Raw genomic sequence first — 26,408 nt, forward strand, 5'->3', positions numbered from 1 at the left:
GATAAATTCTAGTTTATTTACTTATTTATATAATAATTGCTAGTTGTTAAATTTTTTGTGTTTTTTTTTAGCTCGATTTCAAATATTGCTGAAGTGAAAATTCTCATTTGAGTCTCTGTGACCATCAACAAACATTAGAGTATGAAACTAGTGCAGTGCTAAGATTTGGAATTTCTGGACTAAATAGCATATGTACAAAAGACTAATTTAGATTGCAACTTATGAAAGTGTTCCCCACACATTCATCAATATGCAGCATTTTAAAAATCTTTTTGAGACAGAGTCTCGCTGTGTTGCCCAGGCTGGAGGGCAGTGGCATGATCTTGACTCACGGCAACCTCCACCTCCCAGGCTCAGACGATTCTCCTGATATGCAGCATTTTCAATGCTCTTTAACGTTGACAAGGCGACGAGCACATTCTCCCTCCCTAGATTGCCTTTGGTAATGAAACTGATTGGCTTGAGGAACACCATCTCATCAACCCTAACTCCATTATTATTTTCTTTGAAGAAAGAGTTGGATCAACCTCTGGCGAATCTGCTTGGTCTTAACACTATAGATTATGGGGTTGAGCACAGGTGGTACCAGAAGTAGACATTGGCCAGGAGGAGGCAAACAGCAGGTGCAGTATGCTTCAGGAAGCAGTGTACCAGAGCCACACTGATCATGGGCACATAATACACAAGGACTGCACAGATGTGTGATACACATGTGTTGAGGGCTTTCCACTGCCCCTCTCCAGAAGTAATGCCCAGCACCGTGTAGAGAATCAGCACATAGGAGACTGTGAGGAGCCGTGAGTCCAGTCCAAAAGTGGAAGTGATGATACAGAGCCCCAGAATGCTGTTGGGACGAGTGGCCCCACAGGGCAGCTGAATTAAATCTGAGTGCAGACAATAGGAGTGAGAGAGGGTGATGTTGCCACAAAAGAGCAGACGCTTCAGGAGAAAGGGCAGTGGGAACATGAGCATCACACTCTTCAGTCCAAGGGTAGCACCAGTACCAGCAATACGGGGCAAGGTCAGGATAGCAGTGTACTGCAGTGGGTTGTAGATGGCCACAAAGCGGTCCACAGACATGGCCAGCAGAACTCCTGACTCCATGATGGAAAACAAATGTATGGAGAACATCTGCAAAAGGCAGGCTTCAAAGCAGATCTTTTTGGCACTAAAAAGGAAGATGCCCAGCACAGTGGGCAGTGTAGAGGCAGAGACACCAAGCTCTGCAAAGGCCAGCATAGCTAGGAACAAGTACATTGGCTGGTGCAGAGAGATGTTTTTCTTGATCACAGTCAGGATCAGGCTGTTGCCCATGAGGGCCACAAGATATATGGAACAGAATAAAAAGATGAACCAGGGATACTGTTCCTCCAGACCAGGGAAACCAGTCAGCAGAAAATATTCTGGGGTGAATTGACTGCTGCTGAACATTCTCTCGTGTCTGGAGTCTGAGGACTTTGGCTTAGGCAAATGACACAAACATAACCTGTGGTGAAAAACATCAAATTAATAGACTGTTGACTGAGAATGACTGTAAATTCATCTGCCTAGTACTATCAACCAAGTCATTTATCTTTTCCCATTCCATGACTAGTTCAATTTGGTCTTCAATACAACAAGAGAGTGTGGAGACATGACTTACAGATATGTATATGACTAAAATAAAATAATATGATAACAAATTGTACTATCACAATTTAAACTAATTCCCATAATGACTTCAAAGTACATATGTATGGTTAATGTTTCCCATTTCTCTAGCAAAAGATAGGGCTGAGTAATTTAAAGAAGATAAGGCGGGGCACAGTGGTTCACACCTGTAATCCCAACACTTTGGAAGGCCGTGAAGCAGGCAGATAGCTTGAGCTCAGGAGTTTGAGACCAGCCTGGGCAACATGGCAAAACCCTGTCTCTCCAAAAAATACAAAAACTAGCCAGGTGTGGTGGTCCACGCCTGTAGTCCTAACTACTCAGGAGGTTGAGGACAGAGGACATCTTGAGCCTGGGAGGTGGAGGCTGCAATGAGCCGAGATGGTGCCACTGCACTCCAGCCTGGGTGACAGGGCCACACCCTATCTCAAAAATAAATAAAAATAAATAAATAAGTAAATAAAAAAGACATGGTTGGAAATATATTGGCATAAAAAAACTGTAATCTATCCGACATTCTACACATCCCGATTAGAGCATGGTGAACTTTCAGTGACTGATAGGGACAATAATTAAAGAGTAACTTTACCTCAAAGTTAGTGTAGAATTGCCCAAGAGATAAAGACTCTAAATGTCCATCCCTGCCACTCCAAACAACATCAAATACCTCTCTTCATTGGAGGATAGAATTATCAGGTTTTACCTAGATAAAACATATCTAAAAAGGGCTCAGTTCTCCATGTTCGTTTCACAACCCCTTGGATAATCACACTGGTTTTTACACATGGAGGGGAAGGAGTATAAATGAGTTTATGTTAACAAAGGTTAATGGAAAGAAGTTTTTTTTCCCTCTACTGGAATTCCTGTTAATGGAAAGCAATGTTCTGTCCTTTGGAAAATTCCTCTCAAATTTCCAATTCACATATTGGAGTATACTTAACCCATGTTTACTGTGTGTGTGGCATAATGGACAGGAGTATGGAACCCTACAGACTAAGTTTCTAAAACTGCAAAAATGATGACTTCTTAAAAAGTTCATGATGGTCCCAAAAGCTTAATCCATCATATAACTTTAATCTATGATAGCAGAAGTGTGGATCCCTTCTGTAACCCCACCTGGGAAGGCAATCTGGATCTCTTTACATCACTCAAGATAAATATACCTGTCAAGAGAGAGGGAGAGACCTCTGTATATCAAGATGTATCTGTGAGGAAACCTCCACACCTCAGGACAGGAGGTTATTCAAAATCTCTGTGTTAGAAAAAAAATTATAGAGAAAAGTAAATCATATCTCTCTTACTATATGAAGGAAACATCGAACTCCTTGCTGGAAACAATTAAAACACATGACATGGGGAAAACTTATTGGAGATGAAAAAGCTGAAGGTATTAAGCTGTGGGATAGAATGGAATCTACAGACTTGGCATTAAATCCCCCATTTCTACTTTCTAGTGGACTAAATATTGGAGCTTGACCTTTTAAATATATAAAATGGGGATGATAATATCTATAATAAAAATTAAGGGTAGTGAATATAAAAGCATGTACAAAAGAGCCTTATATGCTATACAGTAGTCACTAGTTACAAGAGAGTAATATTGTCTATTGTGAGAGACATTGAGTCTTCAGGGTGGTCCCATGACATCTCACTGAGGGATTAATAAAAGGGGTCCCTTAACTTGGAACCACTCTAATACTTCAGGTCTTGCTTTTCTCTAATTAATATTTTTGGGTGTACATCCTCTCTTCCAACTCCATCCTCCCATGCCTCAATTCAGCATATTAGTAAATATTTTAGTGGTATACATTACCAGATTTTATGTCTTGAAGTTTTAGATTTCAGAGCAGTATGCTTAAGAAGTAGCATTGCAGGCTATTACATCATACTGCCTCAGGGAAACCCTGATTCAGTCACTTTGTGTCTGGCTCATGATTTCTCCATCTGTAGAGCAGGGTTACAATATCTAGCCCTGTAAGCATGCTTGAAGCTTAAACAAACTAATATATATGGAGCAGTCAGCATACAATACTTTCACTCTATGCACTTATTGTTAGTTGAAATAATAGTATTAATAATATCACTATAAGTCAAACATTTAATTTGTATACAAGTTTTTTAATATTTAGGCATTTTCTCTCCATCTTTGTAGATAACATTCAGTTTTTTTGAAATTAAGCAATTTCTTAATTGTTTAAAATGTTCTGGATTGACGATATCAGTGTTGTATCCTTAACCTAGCCTTATAATACTAACACCTTTCAAGTATCTAGAATGTCTCCAAGAAATAATTTGACCCTGCTTCCTGAAGAGAAGACACTGGTTCTCACACGTATTAAAAAGTTTCACTATTTTTTATGAGAATTAAACAACAACAAACAAAACATTTGCATAAGAAATTAGTAACTGTGTAGAACTGTCAGAGTACTGAGTATCAACTGCCATGTAAAAGGGAGTAGAAAATATTTGAGAGACAGTATGCCTGTTCATGACAGGGATAAAGGGGAGGCAGAAGTATCTGGAATCCAGCCTAAACTTGGGCTTGTCATCTTTATAGACTGTTTGCTGGTATGTTCATTTTAGGAACACCAATAAAAAGTGAATAAAACTGATTTTAAAATATGCATCTTCTGGCATTTCAGGATGGTCTGGTGGAGGAGAAGTTAGTGTCATCTGAACATAATCCATAAATTTGAATTAAGGAGAACAGTAATTTTTTTGTTCTATGCCACTGTTTAAGATGAAAGAAAAATTCTCATATGCACATCTTCTTTGAATTACACTTCTTAATGCCTGTGGAATGTTGCTGAGGATATTTAACTCTCTAACTTGACTACTCTATAAATCCCAACACAGGATTATCTTTCCTTTCCTAATTTTCTTGGATATTCTGTTTGTTTACTTCTCTGGTTGTTTGTTTCTTGATTGCTGTTATTATTAGTTATTTTTCTTTTTCTTTCCTTAGCGCTGTGGAATTCAGTTCAACTAAAAATTACATTTTAAGGCAAATGCAACCTTCTTTATTTGATGAAATCCAGCTCAAATGTTAACTTTTTTTGTGATGTCTTTCCTCAACCATGCATGTAGTGAATCACTTTCAATAGCAACCTCCCTCAGCAATTGCAGTTTAGTTATTTATGTGATTTTCTTCTAGAGAAGACCTAGAGCCTATATTTTCAGCATAACACTGAGCGTTAATACATGAGAAGGGAGAAAGGGAAGGAAGGTAACAGGAAGGAAGGTGAACACTTATATATAGTGATGTTAGTCTAAGCTGGGAGTTTGATGAAAATAAGACTGTCTTCCTTTATCGAATGAGGACCTCTTTGAGGACATAAAAATAATATATATATTTTTACTTCACTATAAATGAGGAGTTGTTATTGTAGAAAGTCAGGAATGAATGCTAATGAATGAGGTGTGAGACTAGACTTGGAAGTATCATAAGGAGAGGTTAAAACTGGTGTTTGGTTGGGAAGGAGGCAAGGAGAAGAGGAAATAGAACGAATTAATTTAGTGCTATGTATTAGGCACTTCAAAAGGGTGATTTGAGTATATTATCATTGTATATGTCATCTTTTTCATCCTCAAACTTCTCAAAATGATCTAATCACACCATTTTAAAACTTGGAAGCATCAGAAATTGGCAGTTCAAGTGACTTACCAAAGTCACAGAACTACTCTGTGGCAAAACTGAAGTTAAGGTTAGGAGAGAAAGAGTCTGAGCAAAAGCCATACAGGGGAAGCAGTAACAGCAAATGAGAGGTGAAGGTGGAGGTGACACTGGGTCAGAAAGAGAGAAATGAGGAAGAAGTGAGACGTGTCGGTCGTCAGGAGAGTTGGGTTTGAGGGTGAGCAGGTCAAAGTAATGTAGTTGCCTGCATGGGATGAAGGGGCCAAGGACTTTGCTACAAAAAGCAAACAAGTGGAGGGTAAACAGACCTATAAAAGAAAGACATTTAAAAACAAAATCAAGTGTTTAGATGAAAAAGAACTGGATTTGAAGACAAATAAGAAGCTTCCCTACCCCAGGTTTTAAGTGTTCCTCTTTTACCATAAGAATTTCTGCCACGCACAACTTGTCTGTGCCTCAAAGGAGAAGGGCTCTCATGACACAAGGAAAAGAAAACAAAATGTATATTAGAAATGAGCTACAACTCAGAACAAAAACCCTAGGTAGGTTTTGTTTACCCGAACAGATTTTCTGTCCCACTGATTCCAAAGCCTGGGCTTCTAAGGGTGAACCCAACCCCTCCTCTGTGAATCTTACCAAGCTCAGATGTCAACTCTTCGGTGATGTTTTTTTTTTCCCACTCATGTATGTAGTTAATCACCTACCTTTCAATCTAGTTTGTCTCAGACCTGTTCTCCAGTGCCCCAACTGAAGGCAGGGGCCAACTGGTTTTCATATTTACTATGACTCTAGAACCAGTCCCTCCAATTTTGCTGCCAGTCCTCTGGGAGACACAGACAAATTAGTCTTAGAAGGATGTGCTGCTTCTGGGCCTGCAGGAAAAATTGGACCAAAACCAGAGGCTCTCCGAAGTACTCTCTAGGGAATCCTAAGTCAAATTCTGAGAAAATACAGAACGTGTGTGTGTCTGTGTGTGTGTGTGTGTGTGTGTGTGTGTGTGTGTGTGTTTCTGGGTAAGCATATGTCATGTGCATGTGCACATTTGTAAATTTATATAAATATACACATGAACACATGTGTATGCATGTATCTATATGCAGGTATATGCATAACCATGCTCCTTTATGTAGAATTTTGTTTGCAAGTTTCCATGAATCTATGAGCCCATGTATACATGCACCAATTGAATGTGTGTGTATTCATGTCTTTGTGTATGCACACATTTCGTTTTTCTATACACACATATGTTTGTATGATATGTATTTTTTATAGATCCTTCTTAATATCCTAATGCTTGTTCCCCTCATTCTAATATGCTGAATCTTGTTGGTCAGGAAGATTCCTGTGTCCTATGGGCATAGGCAGAAACTATGTTGTGCTGAATCTGGTAAAGTGTAACCTAAGAAACTCTTTAAATTTACACCTTTTGCTTAGAGCTGTTTTTTTTTTCTTATATTAGTGACTCAAGGTTATACCTCAATCATGTTACCACATACAGTTTTGACATACTTTTAATACCAATTTTTTTGCTCTGTGATTTTAATCTAAGCTTCTATGTTTCTCCCGGGTATGTTTTCTTTGGTATATGGGCTCAAGAAGAAGCTGGATCCTTGTTCACTGCATTATTCTAGCTCAGAATCCATGTCATGTTACCCTCTGCATTGACCTTTCCTGAATCACTCACAGAACAGGAAGTCAAAGCACCTGATTTTGCTCTCTGCTTCTCCTAACTTTACTTTTTAGTTGTGAATATATGAATGGTGTCTGAACTCCAAAAAAACAGTAGATATTTAAAATGTTATTTGACTGTACTTCATTGCAAGCAGAATTCCACTCCGAAAGAAATCATTGCAACAGTTACCTTAACAAAGCAGCCCTTGGCCTTCTCTGGCTCTCTTCTTCCTCTTGCTCTTGCCCCTGAGACTCACCATTGATACTTTGTTTTGTACCAGGCACTACCCTGGTGGCCCCTCAGCCATCAGCCTGAATTGTAGTCTTAACCACATTCTCCAAAGATGATCATCTCCCCAGCCTGCCCTGAGCAGTATCTGCCATATATAGATCTGGGAGGTTTTCCAGTCCAGAGTCGCCAGGGTGATTCCTTCATTTTCAGCTGCTCAGTTGCTCCCATCTTTTGAATTCTCATTACATAATGATAAACTTGACCATAGAAACACTCATTATTTGACAGTGTTCCTGTGATCACTTTGTCCTCTAAAGGCTCATGAGTAGGATCCCTGACCCAGTCCAGTTGCCGCAGGAAATACCCAGAGATTCTTCCGACATAAGCACGCTGGTTGCATGTAGATCAGCCACACTTCCCATAGGCTTTCCAAACTCTGTGTGTCGTGTGTGATCCCTTGTTTCCCAAATATGGAGAAAGTGATGGCTAAGCAACCACATTGGGGTGAGGAAATCTCTTGGCAAAATTAGTAAATACGAATTGGTCAATATTCAAATACTTGGTCAACATTCAAGTTCTCTAATAATATTTAAAGATAAGATTTCCTGCTTCTGTGCCATAACTACCTTAACTTGTACCCCAGAAGAATTTCTTTCTATTTTCTCTGAAATTAACAGGGATTAAGTGATCTCAGTTTTTACGACAGTCTATATGTGCCGAGGACTTATGTTCCAGAGATGGCTTATAGTCCTGTCCTGACTCTGCCCACCTTCTTTATGTAAACAGGAAAAACTGTCAAATTAGAACATATGTTTTGTAAATGGGAATCAAGAAAGGATAAATATGTCTGGGTGAAAGACCATGGTAGGAGAGGAAGCAAACACATTTCATAATAACAAGGCATTTTAATTTATTTTATTTATCTGGCTGCTTTCCAATCATCACATTTGAGGGGCCTGGCTGGAGGGAGCCATTATTACTTCTGTAGACTTAACAGTGCTTATTTATATAAGTGAAAAAAGCAATTAGAAATATTTGGCAGTTGCCATTAAGTTGTTATGTGTTTTACGTGCATTTTCTTCTTTAATTCCCACTATATTTACCATTTAATTTGATTTTTGAATGAGGCGCATGGGTCTTAGAGAGAATAGGTAAATTAAAATCATTTTAATTTACTCTCACAATGGTAACCAATATCACAACCAAACTGTCAATTTATTGTATTGCATTATTTACACATTGAAATAAAGTAATTGTAGCAATTTACATTATTAAATTATTCTGTTCTCACTTCAAATAAATTTCCTTTGACTTTTTTCTTAAGCATGACTTAAACACATTCATATTTCTTGGCATGTTTTGTAATTATTTTTGCTGAAAACTGGTCATTTAAAGTAATATGTTGCAGCACGTCTGAATTTTATTATTTTTTCCTGGAGTGCTATTATTTATTATTTTTAAATAACTTGTCTAAACTTAAAATTTTGTTAAAAATTGTGTCTCTTGTAATACATATTGGTACTAATGTCTCTGCTCAGATTACCTTAGTTCTTATTTTTTAGCATGTCTTTCTGTGGTGTCACCCTTGTGTTGGCATATTTTAGTAGTTAGCAATTTATGTTGGCATAGGTTGTGCTCAAACACCTTGACTCAGTAAGGTTTCTACCCTTTGGCAATGCATTTCTTTGTGGGGTGGGGATTGCATTAAAAGATGAGCCAGCTCTCAAATCTGCCTTGACTTTTACTTTATGCTGGGCCTCCTTGCATCTCTCTTGCACATGCTTATAATTTTCTGGCGAGACGTGAAGGTGTGGGGAATAGGCTTTTTCTGGCTCTACCAATTCCAGGATCTCTCTGTAAATGTAGCCTAGTGTGCTACTTACCCCAACATGGACCATAGTTTTGGAAAATCAGGTCTGTGGGTTTTCCCCATTAATTTATCATTTAACATTTACTGTGCTACTTTTTACTGAGAATGCTAATGCAGATTTTCACCTTCCACTTAAATCATACTTGCTTTTTCAGCCAAGGAGAATCCCAAGCTCAATGCTAGTAAAACAATAGTTCTCACAAACCACCCTGAATGCTGGGGATGTAGAAGGTGCCCTGACAAGATGGCACAGACTCTCACTGATCTTACTAAATGTTCTAACAGTTTCTCAGGAATAGATACTTCTCAGTTTGTTGTTTGACTTTCAATTTTTGATTCCTGAGATGGTTGCTTTTGACATTTTTATCCCATTTTATTCTTTATATTTTGGAGGATGATTTGCAGAATTCTTTATGCTTTCATAGCTGGATCACATTTTGATGTAGTAACATTAATAATGAAAACAGTTTGAAATTCATATAAACTATTACTCTTTTAGTTTTTTTTTCATGGATAATGTGACATGCATTCTTGTTTTCACAACTCAGGAAATATATATGGCACCAGAAAATCATAGAACATTTGTTCACCTCATTTTTGGTGATTTTCTTAACCTTGTTTGAGTTCTGGTAGTAAGAAATTTTATTTATTCAAATATCAGTTATTACATACAACTATCACATAAAATCGTTGCTAGATATTAAAAGATTACTAATCTCTTAGAAACTAGTTGAGCACATAAGATTCAGAAAAAGCATAATTTTTTTTTTTTTTGAGATGGAGTTTCACTTGTTGCCCAGGCTGGAGGGCAATGGTGTGATCTCAGCTCACCACAACCTCCGCCTCCCAGGTTCAAGTGATTCTCCTACCTCAGTCTCCCGAGTAGCTAGGATTACAGGTATGTGCTACCACGCCCAGCTAATTTTTGTATTTCTTTGGTAGAGACAGGGTTTCTCCATGTTAGTCAGGCTGGTCTCGAACTCCTGACCTCAAGTGATCTGCCCACCTCAACCTCTCAAAGTGTTGGGATTACAGGCGTGAGCCACTGCGCCTGGCCCATACTTTCTGTTTTTTAAGCATAGTGCTACTGCTTGGTTGTGTGAAATCTATTAATTTCTTCTTTAAATAATGAGTAGAAATTGGGTCATAAGTGATTAGGTAGTATATTACAAAATATGAAGTTTTGGACAAGAGATAGTTGACAAGTAAGCAGAAACTCACCTTTATTTCATATTTAATTTACAAATGAAAGGTATGGAGGGAACTCAAGGAAGGCTTAGATCAATTCCCATGATAGGCAAATCTAAAAAATTATTTAAAAAAATTGATAGGATCTGGAGACCAAAATCTGTGTAGGAAGGAGTTGAAAAGGGGGTATTACCTTTGAACTGTAAGATTCAAGACTCACTGAATATTGAAACCAATCAGATATAGGCTCATCTTTTCTTTTTTCCACACTTAAGATACCATGGCTGACACAAAGAGGCCACAATTCAGTAGGAGTAGACAATAGTTTAAAAAGGCCTACATTCTCAAGACTATGATCCCAAGTAACATTCGGGAGAGAGCAGCAAAGACCTGCCTCTCATAATTGGACTGTACGATGTATGTGTAAGATGTAGGATGTAGTAATGGTCTGTTTGCTTGTTTACCTTTTTTACTGTATCAGGATACTTCTTGGATCAGAGAACAAGTGTGTTTCATCTCTCTACTCCAAATAATACTGCATGGAACCTGGAACAGGACTGGAATATTTTTGTTATATAAGATAGAAATAGACTCAGAGTGCCTAACAGTTACGGCACCTAGTTTAAATCACTGTTACATATGTGCAACACATATCATGCCTTTAGATTTCTTTACCATAAAGTTTTTAGTTTAGTGTCTGTTATTTTATTTTTCTTCAGTTTTTGTGCTGCCTTCACTCCCTGCATCCCCAAATGGGAATGATGTAGAGTCATTCATCTATCAATAAACAGTTTGCCAAAATGAAATCATTCTTGACATTTTTATTTTTATATATGATTGGTAATTCTTTTTAAAAATATCAAATAAGTGCATAAAATCACTCTTTATCTCAATGTGACATTTACTTCACTAAAAGTAAACCACAGACAACCCTCCAGCAACAATTCACTTATCTGCTGAATTGTCTTGGAATTATAAGGGTTGATACTCACAATCATCTCTTAAATGGCGAATTTATCAGATCATCAAAGATGAGACATGGTGTTGAAGCGCAGACACTTGGCAGATGAGCATTAATAGGAAGCAGGTATAGAACCAGGGCATGATAGCTGTGAATTACAAGAGGGCTGGGGACATATTTAGTGTGCACTGCACATGAAGAAAGAACCCAGCCTGTAGTTTTGAAAGAATTACTTATTATTATTCCTTAGGTGGAAATACCATTTCTGGGAATAAGGAAACAAGAGATTCTTATTTTCAAAGATCATTTGGAGCATGCAAGACCCGAAGAAGCTGGCAACTGAGGCAGAGATGAGTGATTTACTCCTTAGGTTAAGGATTGTCCACTTTATGAAGTTCGTGATATATAAATGTAGAAATTCAATGTCCGAAAGAAAGGTCTTTGATAGGGCATACTACTCATGACAATCCATCCCAGTGTCATTATGTGTAGATCCAGAGGACTGTGATTTTATGTTCAAAGGCACTTGTCCACTTGCAAGACAATACATTTGGTAGTTGCCTGGTACCGCAAATAGACAACTTTCTGCCCAAAGCATAAATTATCTTCAAAAAGAACTGCTGAATATGTTGTAGGTAAAAATCAAAAAGAACTTTTTTGGTTTTTGTTATGGGAGTCAACTGACCTCATGGATCTTCTGCATCTTGATGTTACAGATAACACAGTTCATCGGGGGTGGAAAGAGCATAGAAACAGGACCCATGAGGGTGTGCACCAGGGGAAATTGTGTAAGTGTGGCCCCTCATTGAGTCTACAGATGCAATGCAATATCAAAATTCTAATGGTATTCTTAACAGAAAGAGAGAAAAAAGTTCTAAAATTTATATGGAACCTCAAAAGACTCACAATAGTCAAAGCAATCCTGAGCAAAAAGAACATAGGTAGGGACATCACATTATCTGATTTCAAATTATACTACAGTGACATAGTAACAAAAACCATATGGTACTGGCATAAAGACAGATACATAAACCAATATGGCAGGATAGATAACCCAGGAATGAATCCACTCATTTACGCTCAACTGATTTTTGACAAAGGTGCCAAGAACATATATTGGGGAAAGAACAGTGTCTTCAAAACATAGTGCAGTGAAAACTGGTATTTGCATGCAAAATAATGAAACTAGACCCTTATCTCTTGCCATATTAAAATATGGATGAAAGACTTAAATCAAAGACCAAAAACTATAAAATTACTGGAAGGAAACATCAGAGAAATTCTCCAGGACTCTTGTGGGCAAAGATTTCTTGAGTAAGATCACAAAAGCATAGGCAACCAAAGCAAAACTAGACAAATAAGATCACATTAAACAAAAAATTGTTTTCTGCACAGCAAAGAAAACAATCAACAAAGTGAAGAGATATCTCACAGAATGAGAAAAAATATTTGCAAACTAGCCATCTGATAAGGAATTAATAATCAGAATATACAAAAAAGATCAACTAACTCAACAGCAGAAAACAAAACAAAACCCAAACAAAACCTAAATAATTTGATTTGAAGTAGGCAAAAAAGTTGAATAAATGTTTTTCAAAAGAAGACATGCAAATGGCCAATAGGTATTAAAAAATACTCAACATCACTAATCATTATGGAAATGCAAATCAAAACTACAGTGAGATATCATCTCACCCCAGTTAAAATGGCTTTTATTCAAAAGATAGGCAAATTGCAGAAGAATGAAACTGGACCCATACATTTCACCATATACAAGAACTAACTCCAGATGCATTATGAACTTAAATGTAGAACCCAAAACTGTTAAACTCCTAAAAGAAAACCTAGGAAATACCATTCTGGACATTAACCTTGGCAAAGACTTTATGAATAAGTCCCCAAAAGCAATTGCAACAAAATCACAAAATGACAAGTGGAAATCAAACTAAAGAGCTTCTGCACAGCAACAGAAACTATCAACAGATAACGTACAGAGTGGGAGAACATACTAGCAAACTATATACACAACAAAGGTCTAATATCCAGAATCTATAAGGAGCTTAGACAACTCAACAATGACAAAAAGCAAATAACCCCATTACAAAATGGGCCAAGGACAAGAAGAGACACTTCTTGAAAAAGACATACAAATGGCCAAAAGTACACATAAAAATGCTCAACATCACTAATTATTAGAGAAATGCAAATCAAACCACAATGAGATGCCATCTCCCACCAGTCAGAATGCAGCACTTCTTGGTTGCATCTAGTTGGCCATCTTGCCCTGAGTCCTCCAGAATGCCCACTATGAAAAAGAATAGCAAATGTTGATGGGGTTGCTGAGAAAACAGAATTCTTATACATTGTTGGCAGGAATATTAATCAGTTTAGCCACTCTGGTGAGTGGTTTGAAGATTTATCAAAGAACTTAGAACTATACCATTCAACCCAGCCATCCCACTACTGGGTGATATGCTCAAAGGAAAATAAATCATTCTACCAAAAAGACACATGAACTCCTATGTTTGTTCCAACAGTATTTACAATAGTAAACATATGGCATCAATGCTCATCAATGGTGGAAAAGATATGCCCATCAATAGTGCACTAGATAAAGAAAATATGGTACATGTACACCATGGAATGTTATGAACCCACAGAAAACAGTAAAATCATGTCATCTGCAGTAACATGGGTGCAGCTGGAGGCCATTATCCTAAGTCAATTAACACAGGAACAGAGGCCAGGCGCGGTGGCCCAAGCCTGTAATCCCGGCACTTTGGGAAGCTGAGACGGGCGAATCACGAGGTCAGGAGATCGAGACCATCCTGGCTAACACGGTGAAACCCCGTCTCTACTAAAAAATACAAAAAACTAGCCAGGCATGGTGGCAGGCGCCTGTAGTCCCAGCTACTCGGGAGGCTGAGGCAAGAGAATGGCGTAAACCCAGGAGGCGGAGCTTGCAGTGAGCTGAGATCCGGCCACTGCACTCCAGCCTGGGCGACAGAGCAAGACTCTGTCTCAAAAAAAAAAAAAAAAAAAAAAACCATACAGGAACAGAAAACCAACTACTACCTGTTCTTACTTGCAAGTGAAAGCTAAACATTGAGTACACATGGACAGGACATGAAGATGGGAACAATAGGCAATGAGGATAACCAGAGGGGGAGGCCGGAAGAGAAGCAAAGGTGAAAAACTACCCATCAGGTACTACACTCACTACCTGGGCAATGAAATCATTCATACATCAAACCTCAGCAACATGCAGTTTGCCCACGTAACAAACCTGCACATGACCCGCTGAATCTAAAATAAAAGGTGAAAAAAAAAAAAAAAAAAAAAAAAAAAAAAAAAGACAGGCTATAATGAGTGTTGGTGAGGATGTGGATAAAGAAACCCCATACACTCTTAATGGGAGCATAAATCTGTATAGCCACAATGGAGAACAGTATGGAGGTTCCTCAAAAAGCTAAAAATAGAACTACTATTTAATCCAGTGATCCTACTGTTGGGTACATATCCAAAAGAAAAGAAATCAGTCTATCAGAGATATATCTACATTTTCATGTTTATTGCAGCAGTATTCACAATAGCCAAGGTATAGAATCAACCTAAGGGTCCATCAACACATGAATGAATAAATAAAATGTGGTGCATATACATAATGAAATATTATTCAGCCATAAGAAATAATGAAATCCTGTCACTTGAAACAACATAGATGGAAGTAGAGGACATTATTTAAGTGAACTAGGCCTTGCACAGAATCAGGAATATCACATGTTCTTACTCATATGTGGGAGATTAAAAAAAAAAAATTGAACTCATGGAGATAGAGAGTAGAATGATGGTTACCAGAATCTGAAAGGGGAATATAGAGAAGGTTTGGTTATGGGTACAAAAATAAAGTTAGTGTTCTTTAGTACAACAGGGCAACTGCAGTTATAATTTATTGCATATTTTGAAATAACAAAAAGTAGAATTGGAATGTTCCTGTCACAAAGAAATGATAAATGCTTGAGGTGATAGATATCCCAGTTACCCTGATTTGATCATTACACATTGTATACTTGCATCAAAATATCACATATGCCTTATAAAATTATGTACTCCTATTATGGATTCATAAAAATAAAACAGCATCTTTGAACTCGCAAACATTTATGTGAAAAACTAATTATTTTTCATGTAAGAAAACAGTGATGACATATTTACACATATATACATAAGAAGTAATGAGTATCAACTTTATTTTAACAGTAGAGTCAGTTCACAATGTGTAATCAACTGGTCACATGAAAAGAAGTAAATAAAAATTGCTTTGTGGTAAGAGGGTTCTAGAAAGAGTTATTAACTAATTCCTTATTTTGAATTGCTGTGGTCCATCCCCAATTTGTCATTTTATCTTCCCCAGTGAAATCACCTTGAGAATGGCCCTGCGAATCTGCTGGGTCTTGATGCTGTTGATAACAGGGTTCATCAAGGGTGGGAAGAGCACAGAGACAGTGCCCATGAGGATGTGCACCAAGGGTGAGGCGTGGCGCCCAAGCCTGTGGACAATGGACAAGCCTAACACAGGCACGTAGAAACAGAACACAGCCAGGATGTGGGAGACACAAGTGTTGAGGGCCTTCAGCCGCTCCCCTGCAAAGACGATGGCCAGCATAGTGCAGAGGGTGACAGTGTAGGAGAGTAGGATAAAAAGAACATCAGAGCCCATGGCCAGCATAATGATGCACAGCCCATAGAGTCTGTTGAAATGTGTATCAGAGCAGGCCAGGAGGATCATGTCTTGGTGAAGACAGTAAGCATGGGAGAGTGCCCCAGGTCGACAGTAGTCAAATTTTAATAGGTGCAATGAAGGTGCAGCAGTGACGGCAGCACATCGCACGCTCAGCACAACCCCAATCAATGCTACGCGGGGACCTGTGAGCCCAGATGCATAGCACAGTGGGAATCAGATGGCCACTAGGAGGTCCAGAGCCGTAGTAAAGAGCATGGCTGACTCCATGAAGAAGGAGTGGAGGAAATGCTGCTGCAGAACACAGGGCACCAGGTTCACTGTGCGAGCATCAAACCACAGCACACCCAGCACAGAGGGCAGTGTGGACATGCACAAGCCCAAGTCTGTCACAGCCAGGATGGCCAGGAAGTAGTACATAGGCTGGTGGAGGGAAGGGTCAGTTCCAGATGCAAGATGGTGGCATTACCCACAAGGGCCACAAGGTATCCTACAAAAATGGGCAGTGAGATCAACTGGTGAGCCCACTCCAGGCCTGGGAAGCCCATCAGCAGGAATGTAGAGAAGCTCAAGTTGACACTTGATAGAGAGGGCATCATCAATTTCAAGAGGCCTATTCACTCTGGGGAAGGTGGCAATGTGTTTGAAGGTTAACAGGGCAGTTAGCACAATGGCTTCTGCTATAACTGGACACCAGTCTCCTGCTGGATGGTCTAGCCTCTCTGTACTGCCTGGACTTGGTTGCCCCTTAATTATCCACTGCCTTCACAAGCAGTCTAAACTCCTTCTCTGCATTCTGCACTGTTTTAATTAATGCCATCTAATTATTTACTTAACTCGATGATATTAAGCCTCTTCTGGGGATGCCATTCTACACTGGCTGCACTGGCACTTATAAAACTGTCTCTCTCCCTTAGGTCTTTGGCCCTGAAAGGAGTCTCCCTAGATGGAGGCAGGCTTGATGAATGCCAAAGAGGGATTAGCATCCTCTTAGATCAAAGCATTTGAGATGCCCAGTTATCTTAAATGGAAATTTCGTGAACCATGAGCACCCCTAAGAGGGATTTCAGTGAGCCAGATGATCTTTCACTCTCTTCTTTCCTCAGCTGCCAACTTTGTAAGAAAATGTATTGGGTGCTTCTCAGTTCTCTTTTTTTGTCTTTCTTTTCTTTTCCCAGACAAAACTCCCCTTGAGTCTGTCTTTACAACCAGGTTCACTGTCATTCACTGAGCAAATATGTAAAGATCACAAGCTTTGGGTCAGATATTTGAATGCAAGCATTAATAATAAGACACAAAGTCTATCTTTCAGAAAGCATTGTCTTCTGCAGGAGGTTCATGTGAAAAAACTTTCCTTGATGAAGCAAAAACAGACTTCCCAGGTAATACAAATATTTAGCAAGCTTTCCTTACTCATGTCTGCACTATCATTCAAAATAGGGAACACTTTAAATAGAGGGGAAAACATGTACAAAGGCTCATAGTTGTCACAAACAAAGACATAAAATTATGTGAACTTCAATTACATGAGCCATCTGTATTTGAATTGATAAGCCATATCAATTTCAAAGGCTTACAGAGGCTTGTGGATATTAAATAACAGGGGATAGTTGTAAAGATTTTTGCCTGCAGGAATATAGGCTTGTGCTGAGGAATGGACCAGACCATTTAAAGCAGATACTGTCATTAGCAGGAATATGTATAGCTTTGGCTGATTTTATTTATTTATTTATTTATTTATTTATTTATTTATTTTGTTTATTGTTGTTGTTGAATCAGTGGAGCATAGTTAAAACTACAAGCACCACAGTCAGAGAGAACTGTCAAACTTGGTATAATACTGGGCAAGATATTTTGTCTCTCAGCCTCAGTGTACTTATCTGTAAAATGGGTAATCTAGTAGTACCCATTTCATAAGGTTATTGTCAAGATAAAGTGACTTATAGTGTATTATGCCCTTAGAATAATACCTAGGTTATAATATATGCTTTAAAAACTATTATATGCAAAATAGAAGGTACTCAGTACCTTCTACTGAGTTCTTCTGTGAACCTATAACTCTTAAAGTCAAGTCTATTTAAAAAGGATTTAATACAATAATTTTATGTTACTGTTTTCTGTTGCTATCTTTTCCTGATACTAAATGGAAAAATAGATAATATATTCTAGGAAAGAGAACAAAAAAGTTAGGGAGAAGCCAGGTGATGGGACTTCCTTCAGTATGACATGGAAAACACAGCCCTGAATCGAGTGGCCCTGTTTGGAGGGGAGGTCCAGCATAATGGTTTAAGAAAATCAGACATGCTTGATATTGAATTTCAGTTCTGACTTATGTTAGTGATTTAACTAAGGAAAGTTCCTTTCCTCTCTGAACCTCAGTTTCCTAATTTTAAAACATTGAAAATAATAATACGTCCCTACTTTACAGGTTTGGTGAGAAAATTAAATGAAATAATGAAAAATAATAAAAATAAAAAAGTACTCAGCACTCTCTACCGTGACTTAAATGCTTAATAAATATTAGCATTTATCATGATCACAATTATCATCTTCACTGTCATCTTCAGCATAATATATAACCTTTTATAGTCATTGTAAAATGCTCTTTTTAGATTATAAAACTGAAATATCTTCTTCAGAAAATTGGTATAAGGCAAAGTTAGAGAAATACATATAGAAAATAAGATATATCACAGCTGTGTTTCTTTTGATACAAATATTTATAACCTTTTACATAGTGATTGTTCTGTACATAATTTTGCTTATTGTTTTTCATTTAATATTTTGCTAACAGTTTCCTAAGCATTTAAATGTCATTTTAATAATAAATAGTGCATCAAATGAATATGCTTTGATTTATGTAACATTTTTGTTCTAGACATTTTGTGTGCTTACATTCTTAAAATTATGGACAATAACACAATTAAATTATAATATTCACTTATTAAATTGTTCAACACATATTTATTGATCATTGACTTAGGAGCTGGATTTAGAACTGTGAGCAAACAGGAAAAATATTTTGCCACAAGTAGCTTACATCCTAAATTTTTAATTTATCCTTTATTTAGGACAGATTTTTAGAAGTGGCATTTCTGAGACACAGAGAGTGAATATTTTCAAGTCTTTTGATGTATTTTGTTTTTTTCTGAAAGGCAAATTAAATCACGTTTTCATTCCAGTGTGTGAAAATACCTCTTTTACCACATTCTTAACAGCACAGATATTGACTGTTAACTCTTTTCTTTAATATTCGTTTAGTAACGAATTAAAACATGTTAATTTGCATTTTAAATTTTGGTAAGGTAGGAAGTTTTCAAATATGTTATTACCTATATGTATTTCCAAATTTGAAAAGAATGAAATTTAGATGTCAGGGGTCTATTTGTTAATAAGAGGCAAAATGGAACTTCAATGCTAATCTAATCCAAATCCTTCATTTTTTATACCCCATTCTACCAAATGAGATCTATAGAATAGAAATTTCCTCTCAACATGTAGAAGAATATTCTAAGTCCCAGAATTGCTATTGAGTAATGTGGCCTACTATGTGGATGTAAATTAAAGTTTAGAATGGAGCCTATGTTTAAGGAGTGCCAGCTTGTAAGGCTGGAGAAACTGCTGGGTTCCAGAGGGTCTCCCAAGCCTGAGATTCTGACAGCACCCACACATACATACAAACATACACAAGAAACCACACAAACATACATAGCGTTTGGTTCTTTTTTTTTTTTTTTTTTTTATACTTTAAGTTCTAGGGTACATGTGAACAACGCACAGGATTGTTACATATGTATATATGTGCCATGTTGGTGTGCTGCACCCAATAACTCATCATTTACATTAGGTATATCTCCTAATGCTATCCCTCCCTCTACCCCCTCCCCACAATAGGACCTGGTGTGTGATGCTCCCCTTCCTGTGTCCAAGTGATCTCATTGTTTAGTTCCCACCTATGAGCGAGAACATGCGGTATTTGGTTTTCTGTTCTTGCGATAGTTTGCTGAGAATGATGGTTTCCAGCTGCATTCATGTCCCTACAAAGGACACAAACTCATCCTTTTTTATGGCTGCATAGTATTCCATGGTGTATATGTGCCACATTTTCTTAATCCACTCTGTCACTGATGGACATTTGGGTTGATTCCAAGTCTTTGCTATTGTGAATAGTGCTGCAATAAACATACATATGCATGTGTCTTTATAGCAGCATGACTTATAATCCTTTGGGTATATCCCCAGTAATGATATAGCTGGGTCAAATGGTACTTCTAGTTCTAGATCCTTGAGGAATCGCCATACTGTTTTCCACAATGGTTAAACTAGTTGACAGTCCCACCAGCAGTGTAAAAGTGTTCCTATTTCTCCACATCCTCTCCAGCACCTGTTGTTTCCTGATTTTTTTAATGATTGCCATTCTAACTGGTGTGAGATGGTATCTCATTGTGGTTTTGATTTGCATTTCTCTGATGGTGAGTGATGATGAGCATTTTTTCATTTATCTGTTGGCTGTATGAATGTCTTCTTTTGAGAACTGTCTGTTCATATCCTTTGCCTACTTTTTGATGGGGTTGTTTGATTTTTTCTTGTAAATTTGATTGAGTTCTTTATAGGTTCTGGATATTAGCCCTTTGTCAGATGAGTAGATTGCAAAAATTTTCTCCCATTCTGTAGGTTGCCTGTTCACTCTGATGGTAGTTTCTTTTGCTGTGCAGAAGCTCTTTAGTTTAATTGGATCCCATTTGTGAATTTTGGCTTTTGTTGCCATTGCTTTTGGTGTTTTAGACATGAAGTCCTTGCCCATGCCTATGTCGTGAATGGTATTACCTAGGTTTTCTTCTAGGGTTTTTATGGTATTAGGTCTAACATTTAAGTCTCTAATCCATCTTGAATTAATTTTCGTATAAGGAGTAAGGAAAGGATCCGGTTTCAGCTTTCTACTTATGGCTAGCCAATTATCTCAGCACCATTTATTAAATAGGGAATCCTTTCCCCATTTCTTGTTTCTCTCAGGTTTGTCAAAGATCAGATGGCTGCAGATATGCGGTATTATTTCTGAGGACTCTGTTCTGTTCCATTGGTCTGTATCTCTGTTTTGGTACCAGTACCATGCTGTTTTGGTTACTGTAACCTTATAGTATAGTTTGAAGTCAGGTAGCGTGATACCTCCAGCTTTGTTCTTTTGGCTTAGGATTGTCTTGGCAATGCGGGCTCTTTTTTGGTTCCATATGAACTTTAAAGCAGTTTTCTCCAATTCTATGAAGAAACTCATTGGTAGCTTGATGGGGATGGCATTGAATATATAAATTACCTTGGGCAGTATGGCCATTTTCACAATATTGATTCTTCCTATCCATGAGCATGCTGTGTTCTTCCATTTGTTTGTGTCCTCTTTTATTTCACTGAGCAGTGGTTTGTAGTTCTCCTTGAAGAGGTCCTTTACATCCCTTGTAAGTTGGATTCATAGGTATTTTATTCTCTTTGAAGCTGTTGTGAATGGAAGTTCATTCATGATTTGGCTGTTTGTCTGTTACTGATGTATGAGAATGCTTGTGATTTTCGCACATTGATTTTGTATCCTGAGACTTTGCTGAAGTTGCTTATCAGCTTAAGGAGATTTTGGGCTGAGACAATGGGGTTTTCTAAATATACAATCATGTCATCTGCAAACAGGGACAATTTGACTTCTTCTTTTCCTAACTGAATACCCTTGATTTCTTTCTCTTGCCTGATTGCCCTAGCCAGAACTTCCAACACTATGTTGAATAGGAGTGGTGAGAGAGGGCATCCCTGTCTTGTGCCAGTTTTCAAAGGGAATGCTTCCAGTTTTTGCCCATTAAGTATGATATTAGCTGTGCGTTTGTCATAAATAGCTCTTGTTTGGTTCTTTTTTAAATTTCACTTTGAAATTTTGTTTCTTTTCCTTTTTATCTTTCAAATGGGGTCTCACTTGGTCACCCAGGCAGTGGCGTGATTATGGCTCACTACAGCCTCAACCCCCTGGGCTCAAGCACTCTTCCCACCTCAGCCTCAGGCTAAAAAAAAAAGAAATAAAGAGGAGGGGAGGAGTTGGGGAGAGAGGAGGCAGAGCCTGGAGCATAGAGGCAGGAAAGTCTGCCTTATTGTGGAGGCAGGGATATCACTATTCAGGGCCCAGGAACTTCTATACTGCTAAATCCATGCTAAGAAATGTAGAGTTTAGTTAATTAAACAACTTAGCACATTTTTTGTGGACCCTGATCAGACAGGAGAAGTGATGGTTTATGTACAAGCTTTCTCATTCCCCAGAACTTTGAAGAACAACTTTCAGGAAGTATCTCCTGGTCATAATATATAAGAGTATGTGAGTGTGTGTGTGCGTATATATATGTAGATATATGTATGCACACATACACTCATATATACCTCAATATACATGTATATAGGTATTCATGTGTATATACACACACACATATATACGTTATGTTAATATATAAAATATTTATAATATAAATATATGTATATATTTTTGATAGGGGCAGTGTCTTCCTGTGTTGTCCAGTTTGGTCTCAAACTCCTGGCCTTCAGCAATCCTCCCACCTTGGCCTCCCAAAGTGCTGGGATTACAGCATAAGTCACTGTGCCTGGCCTCATGGTAATTTTAACCTGTAGGAGAATGGGTGGGAGGATCCAGGGGGCCTGCGTAAAGTAGAACTGGGACAATGAAGACAACATCTTGATGGATGCCAGCAGAAAGGTGTCTTCTTGGGCTTCTGAATGTGAAGAGGAGGAGTTCCTCGAGACAAGAAGAGAACTTCTCTTAGCTCTGGATCCCACTTTATGTATCTATATGTCCACACATACATTTAATATTTATTTATCGAGTATATAGCATGTGCTAGGCATTGTATTTATATAGATTTACTGGTGTGCAAGACATGCATAATTTCTCCAAGGATCTTTATTTAGTTGTTCTAATGGACACATGCACACACCTTCATAAACAGGACATTACTGTATGACAAATGTCACGCAGGGCACGGTGGAAGGAAACTGATGGAACATTTGGTGCTCCACTATTGGAAAGGGAGGAGCTATCTGTGAAAACGTCCTTGAGGAAGCAACTTCAAAGCTGAGACTCCTGCAAGGATTGCATTTAGTCACTCGTAGGGACAGGCTGATCAGCCAATGTAAAGTTTATTTACTTCTGAGCAATGGGCTTGTGACTTCAATATGTTTGTGAGAGTTTCCTTGGCTGAAGCTTTCTCACATTACATGTCATTGTTCAATATCACACAACTAAAGCACCTAAAAGTAAATACTGACTTTAGCTTAATGTTGGACTTGAGGTTGTAAGGTAAAATCAGGGATGAGAGGAGTCAAGGATAGGGTCAAAGTCTCTTCTTCTAGAGGAATATGGTCAGGAGAGAGCAGAACCTCAGAAATTTGAGGAGGTGGGGGTGGCGGTGGGTGTTGCTTGAACCAGGTGTTGAGGAAGAATGCAGGAGTTCTGAGGTTTCTGATGTGACTTGGGGGTCTGCAAGTTACTGCTGATCAGCATAGAAAAAGATGAGAAGAAACTTGGCCAGGTAGAGAAGATGGAAGCAGTCCCAAGGAACCATTGAAGGAGGTGTATTTCCGGAGGTGAGTTAGAGCAAATGGCATTTACCTGGTCTCTGCCAGGCTCTCTTCTGGGTGCTCTGTTACTTATTGTTCTTTTTAGTTTTTATTTAGTTTCATTTTAGTTTTAGTTACATTGATGATGGTCTTCAACAAAGCTGCTTTCTGGATAGCTTTGATGCTACTAAAAATGCCAGTTCTCAGATGTAGGAGGAATCATTCAAATTTAAGCAAGAGAAGGTCAGTTTTTTTTTTTTTTAAGCCATAGCTGAAGAAATAAATTTGTCCATACTTTATTTAGGATGCGAGCAAAAAACTTTGAGAGCATGGGGTACTATAATACATACTCAATACTCAAATTTTCAGTCCAATTTGGGGCCTCAGTAATAACTCAATAATACATACTCAAATTTTCAGTCCAATTTGGGGCCTTCTTATAGGCACCCAGGGGCAATTTTAGCCCCAGGACTCAGAACTGGCCTTTTTAAGACCTAAGAACTTGATAATGACATGGCAGATCTCCTTGGTCTTAATACTGTATATGATTGGGTTAAGCATGGGAGGCACAAAAAGGTAGACATTGGCCATAAGAAGATGAAAAGCAGGTGGGGCATGCTTCCCAAAACGGTGCACCAGGGACAACCCCATCATGGGCACAAAGAATACTAGCACAGCACAGAGATGAGCAGTGCATGTCTGAAAGTCACGGTGCTGGTCCTCCTGGGAGGCCAGGCCTGCTACTGTGTGCAGGATGAGTCCATAGGACAGTGCGATGAGCACCAGGTCCAGCATCACAGTGAAAACTACTACCATCAGTCCATACAGGTTATTGAAGGTGGTATCTGTGCAGGCTAGCTGTATCACTTCCTGGTGCAGGCAAAACGAGTGGGAGAGGACCACAGATCCACAGTAGGGAAAAGCCTTCAGGAGGAGGACAATAGGGATAGTGGCCACAGGTCCCCGGAAAATGACAATCAGGCCTGCCCTGACCACTTGCTGGCCAGTGATAATGACCGAATACCTCAGAGGGTGGCAGATGGCCACAAAGCAGTCAAAGGACATGATGAGGAGCACCGAGGACTCCATGAAGGAAAATGAGTGGATGCAGAACATCTGGATTTGACATGCTCCAAAGTAGATATGATGGGAATTAAACCAGAAGATCCCCATAGTGGTGGGCAAGGTGGACACACCCAGCCCCAGGTCAGTGAGGGCCAGCAAGGACAGTAGATAGTACATGGGTGTGTGCAGACGAGGGCTGGTCTTAATAATGATCAGAATGAAACAATTGCCTGAGATGGCCACCATGTACATAAAGAAAAAGGGGATGAAAATCCAGTGTTTGATGGCTTCCAATCCAGGAAAGCTGGTGAGATAGAACATGGGGCTAAACTGAGTAATGTTGGACAGCGGCATGAATTGAAGACTGCGTGAATATTGGGCTGACATTCCTCGGGGATTGAGCTGAAAATAAATGGATATTTCTGGTTACTAATTCTTCAGCTTCACTAACATTCACAACATCCCAAGCAGTACCACGGTCATCATCACCTTTAGTATTATCTACTCCACCCTTATGAATTCCACCAGGCTCACTACTGAACTTTCTTTGATAACATTGCCCTCATCAGTTTTTCTCTGTATTTCTATTATTCCAGTTCCTCTCTGCCTCTTTGCTGGTGTGTCTTTATTGCTCCACCCTTAAGTATAGCTCTTCCCATCCTTGGCAATTTTCTGGCCATATTCTATTATTTCTTCTTAATGTCATCCACTCCCATGATTTCATTTACCATCCATATACTGGTAAATAACAAATATATAATTCCAGAACTTGTCTTCTCTTTTGATTTCCAGATTCTAGCAACATCTGTACTTTTCGTTATCTCAGTGGCCCAAGTCAAATATCATGTTATATGTTAGACTTCTCCATATCACATTTCTCCGTAGTATCTAATCAACCAATCACCAAGTCCTGGGGTTTCTGTTTACCGGATAATTCAAGTCTGTTTACTCATCGTCACCTTCATTGATGCTATTCTAATTCAGATCACTCTTTCTGGACGTTCCAGTGACTTATCTTTTCTACTACTCTATTCAGTTGACTACTATATAGCAAGAGAGACATAAAAGTTTTTAATGAAGTAAAAAAGGTTTAAAATGACATTCAAGACCCTACCTTATTTTCTCTCTGTATATATCCTATTTTCTTATCTACCTTAATTTTCTCTGCTACATTCATGGTGTTAATGACACTAAACAATTCTTCCAGTTTATCTAGTATTCTTGCTCATATGTAAACATTTGTATTTTCATTCTTCCTGTAATAAAAACATTTTTTCCTTAGATAGCTTTCCCTTAATCTTTGTCTAGTTACCTTCTACTGATACAACCCACCTTAGCTTAGATATGATATCCTTCAGGCCTTCTTAAATTCCTCAAGTTTAGTTTGAATACCCTCTCCTACGTGTTCCTATACTTCACTATGCATTAATTACCATGATACTTCCCCTGCAGCATCGTCAATTTCTGTATTGCCTCTATAATGTGAATTGCTTGTGGACATAAACCATGACTGTCTCTTTTTTAATTTTAATTTTAGCTCTAGGCATTGACTTTTTTAGCCACCACACCGTTGGAACCCTTTAAATTTGAATAAATTATTTAAAATGTATCACTACCATTAATCTTACTTCAATAATTATTTATTAATTGATTCAATAAATAGATGCTGAAATTGTGTTACATGGCAGACATGATTCTATTAGGTTGGTGCAAAAGTAATTGTGGTTTTTACCATTACTCTCAATGGCCAAAACCACATTACTTTTGCAACTGAGTACTGAAAATATAATGAACAGAAAC

General features: G+C 38.3%; 2 protein-coding genes and 1 pseudogene across 2 annotated transcripts; all 3 read right to left on the reverse strand.

The window, feature by feature from the left end:
* Positions 1-561: 561 nt before the first annotated feature.
* On the reverse strand, positions 562-1,431 carry LOC100429021 (olfactory receptor 51I2-like). The gene has a single exon (XM_002799678.3). The coding sequence runs from the start codon at positions 1,429-1,431 to the stop codon at positions 562-564; it is 870 nt and encodes a 289-aa protein (XP_002799724.3).
* A 14,171-nt stretch (positions 1,432-15,602) lies between these two features.
* Positions 15,603-16,543, reverse strand: LOC100423588 (olfactory receptor 51L1-like; annotated as a pseudogene).
* A 7,417-nt stretch (positions 16,544-23,960) lies between these two features.
* Positions 23,961-25,011, reverse strand: OR51M1 (olfactory receptor, family 51, subfamily M, member 1). Its single transcript, NM_001193499.1, is given in 1 exon segment — positions 23,961-25,011. A coding segment is annotated over 1 exon segment (993 nt). The 5' UTR covers positions 24,996-25,011; the 3' UTR covers positions 23,961-24,002.
* Positions 25,012-26,408: the final 1,397 nt, after the last annotated feature.

Source organism: Macaca mulatta, chromosome 14, assembly GCF_049350105.2.
Source record: "Macaca mulatta isolate MMU2019108-1 chromosome 14, T2T-MMU8v2.0, whole genome shotgun sequence".
Taxonomy (NCBI): domain Eukaryota; kingdom Metazoa; phylum Chordata; class Mammalia; order Primates; family Cercopithecidae; genus Macaca; species Macaca mulatta.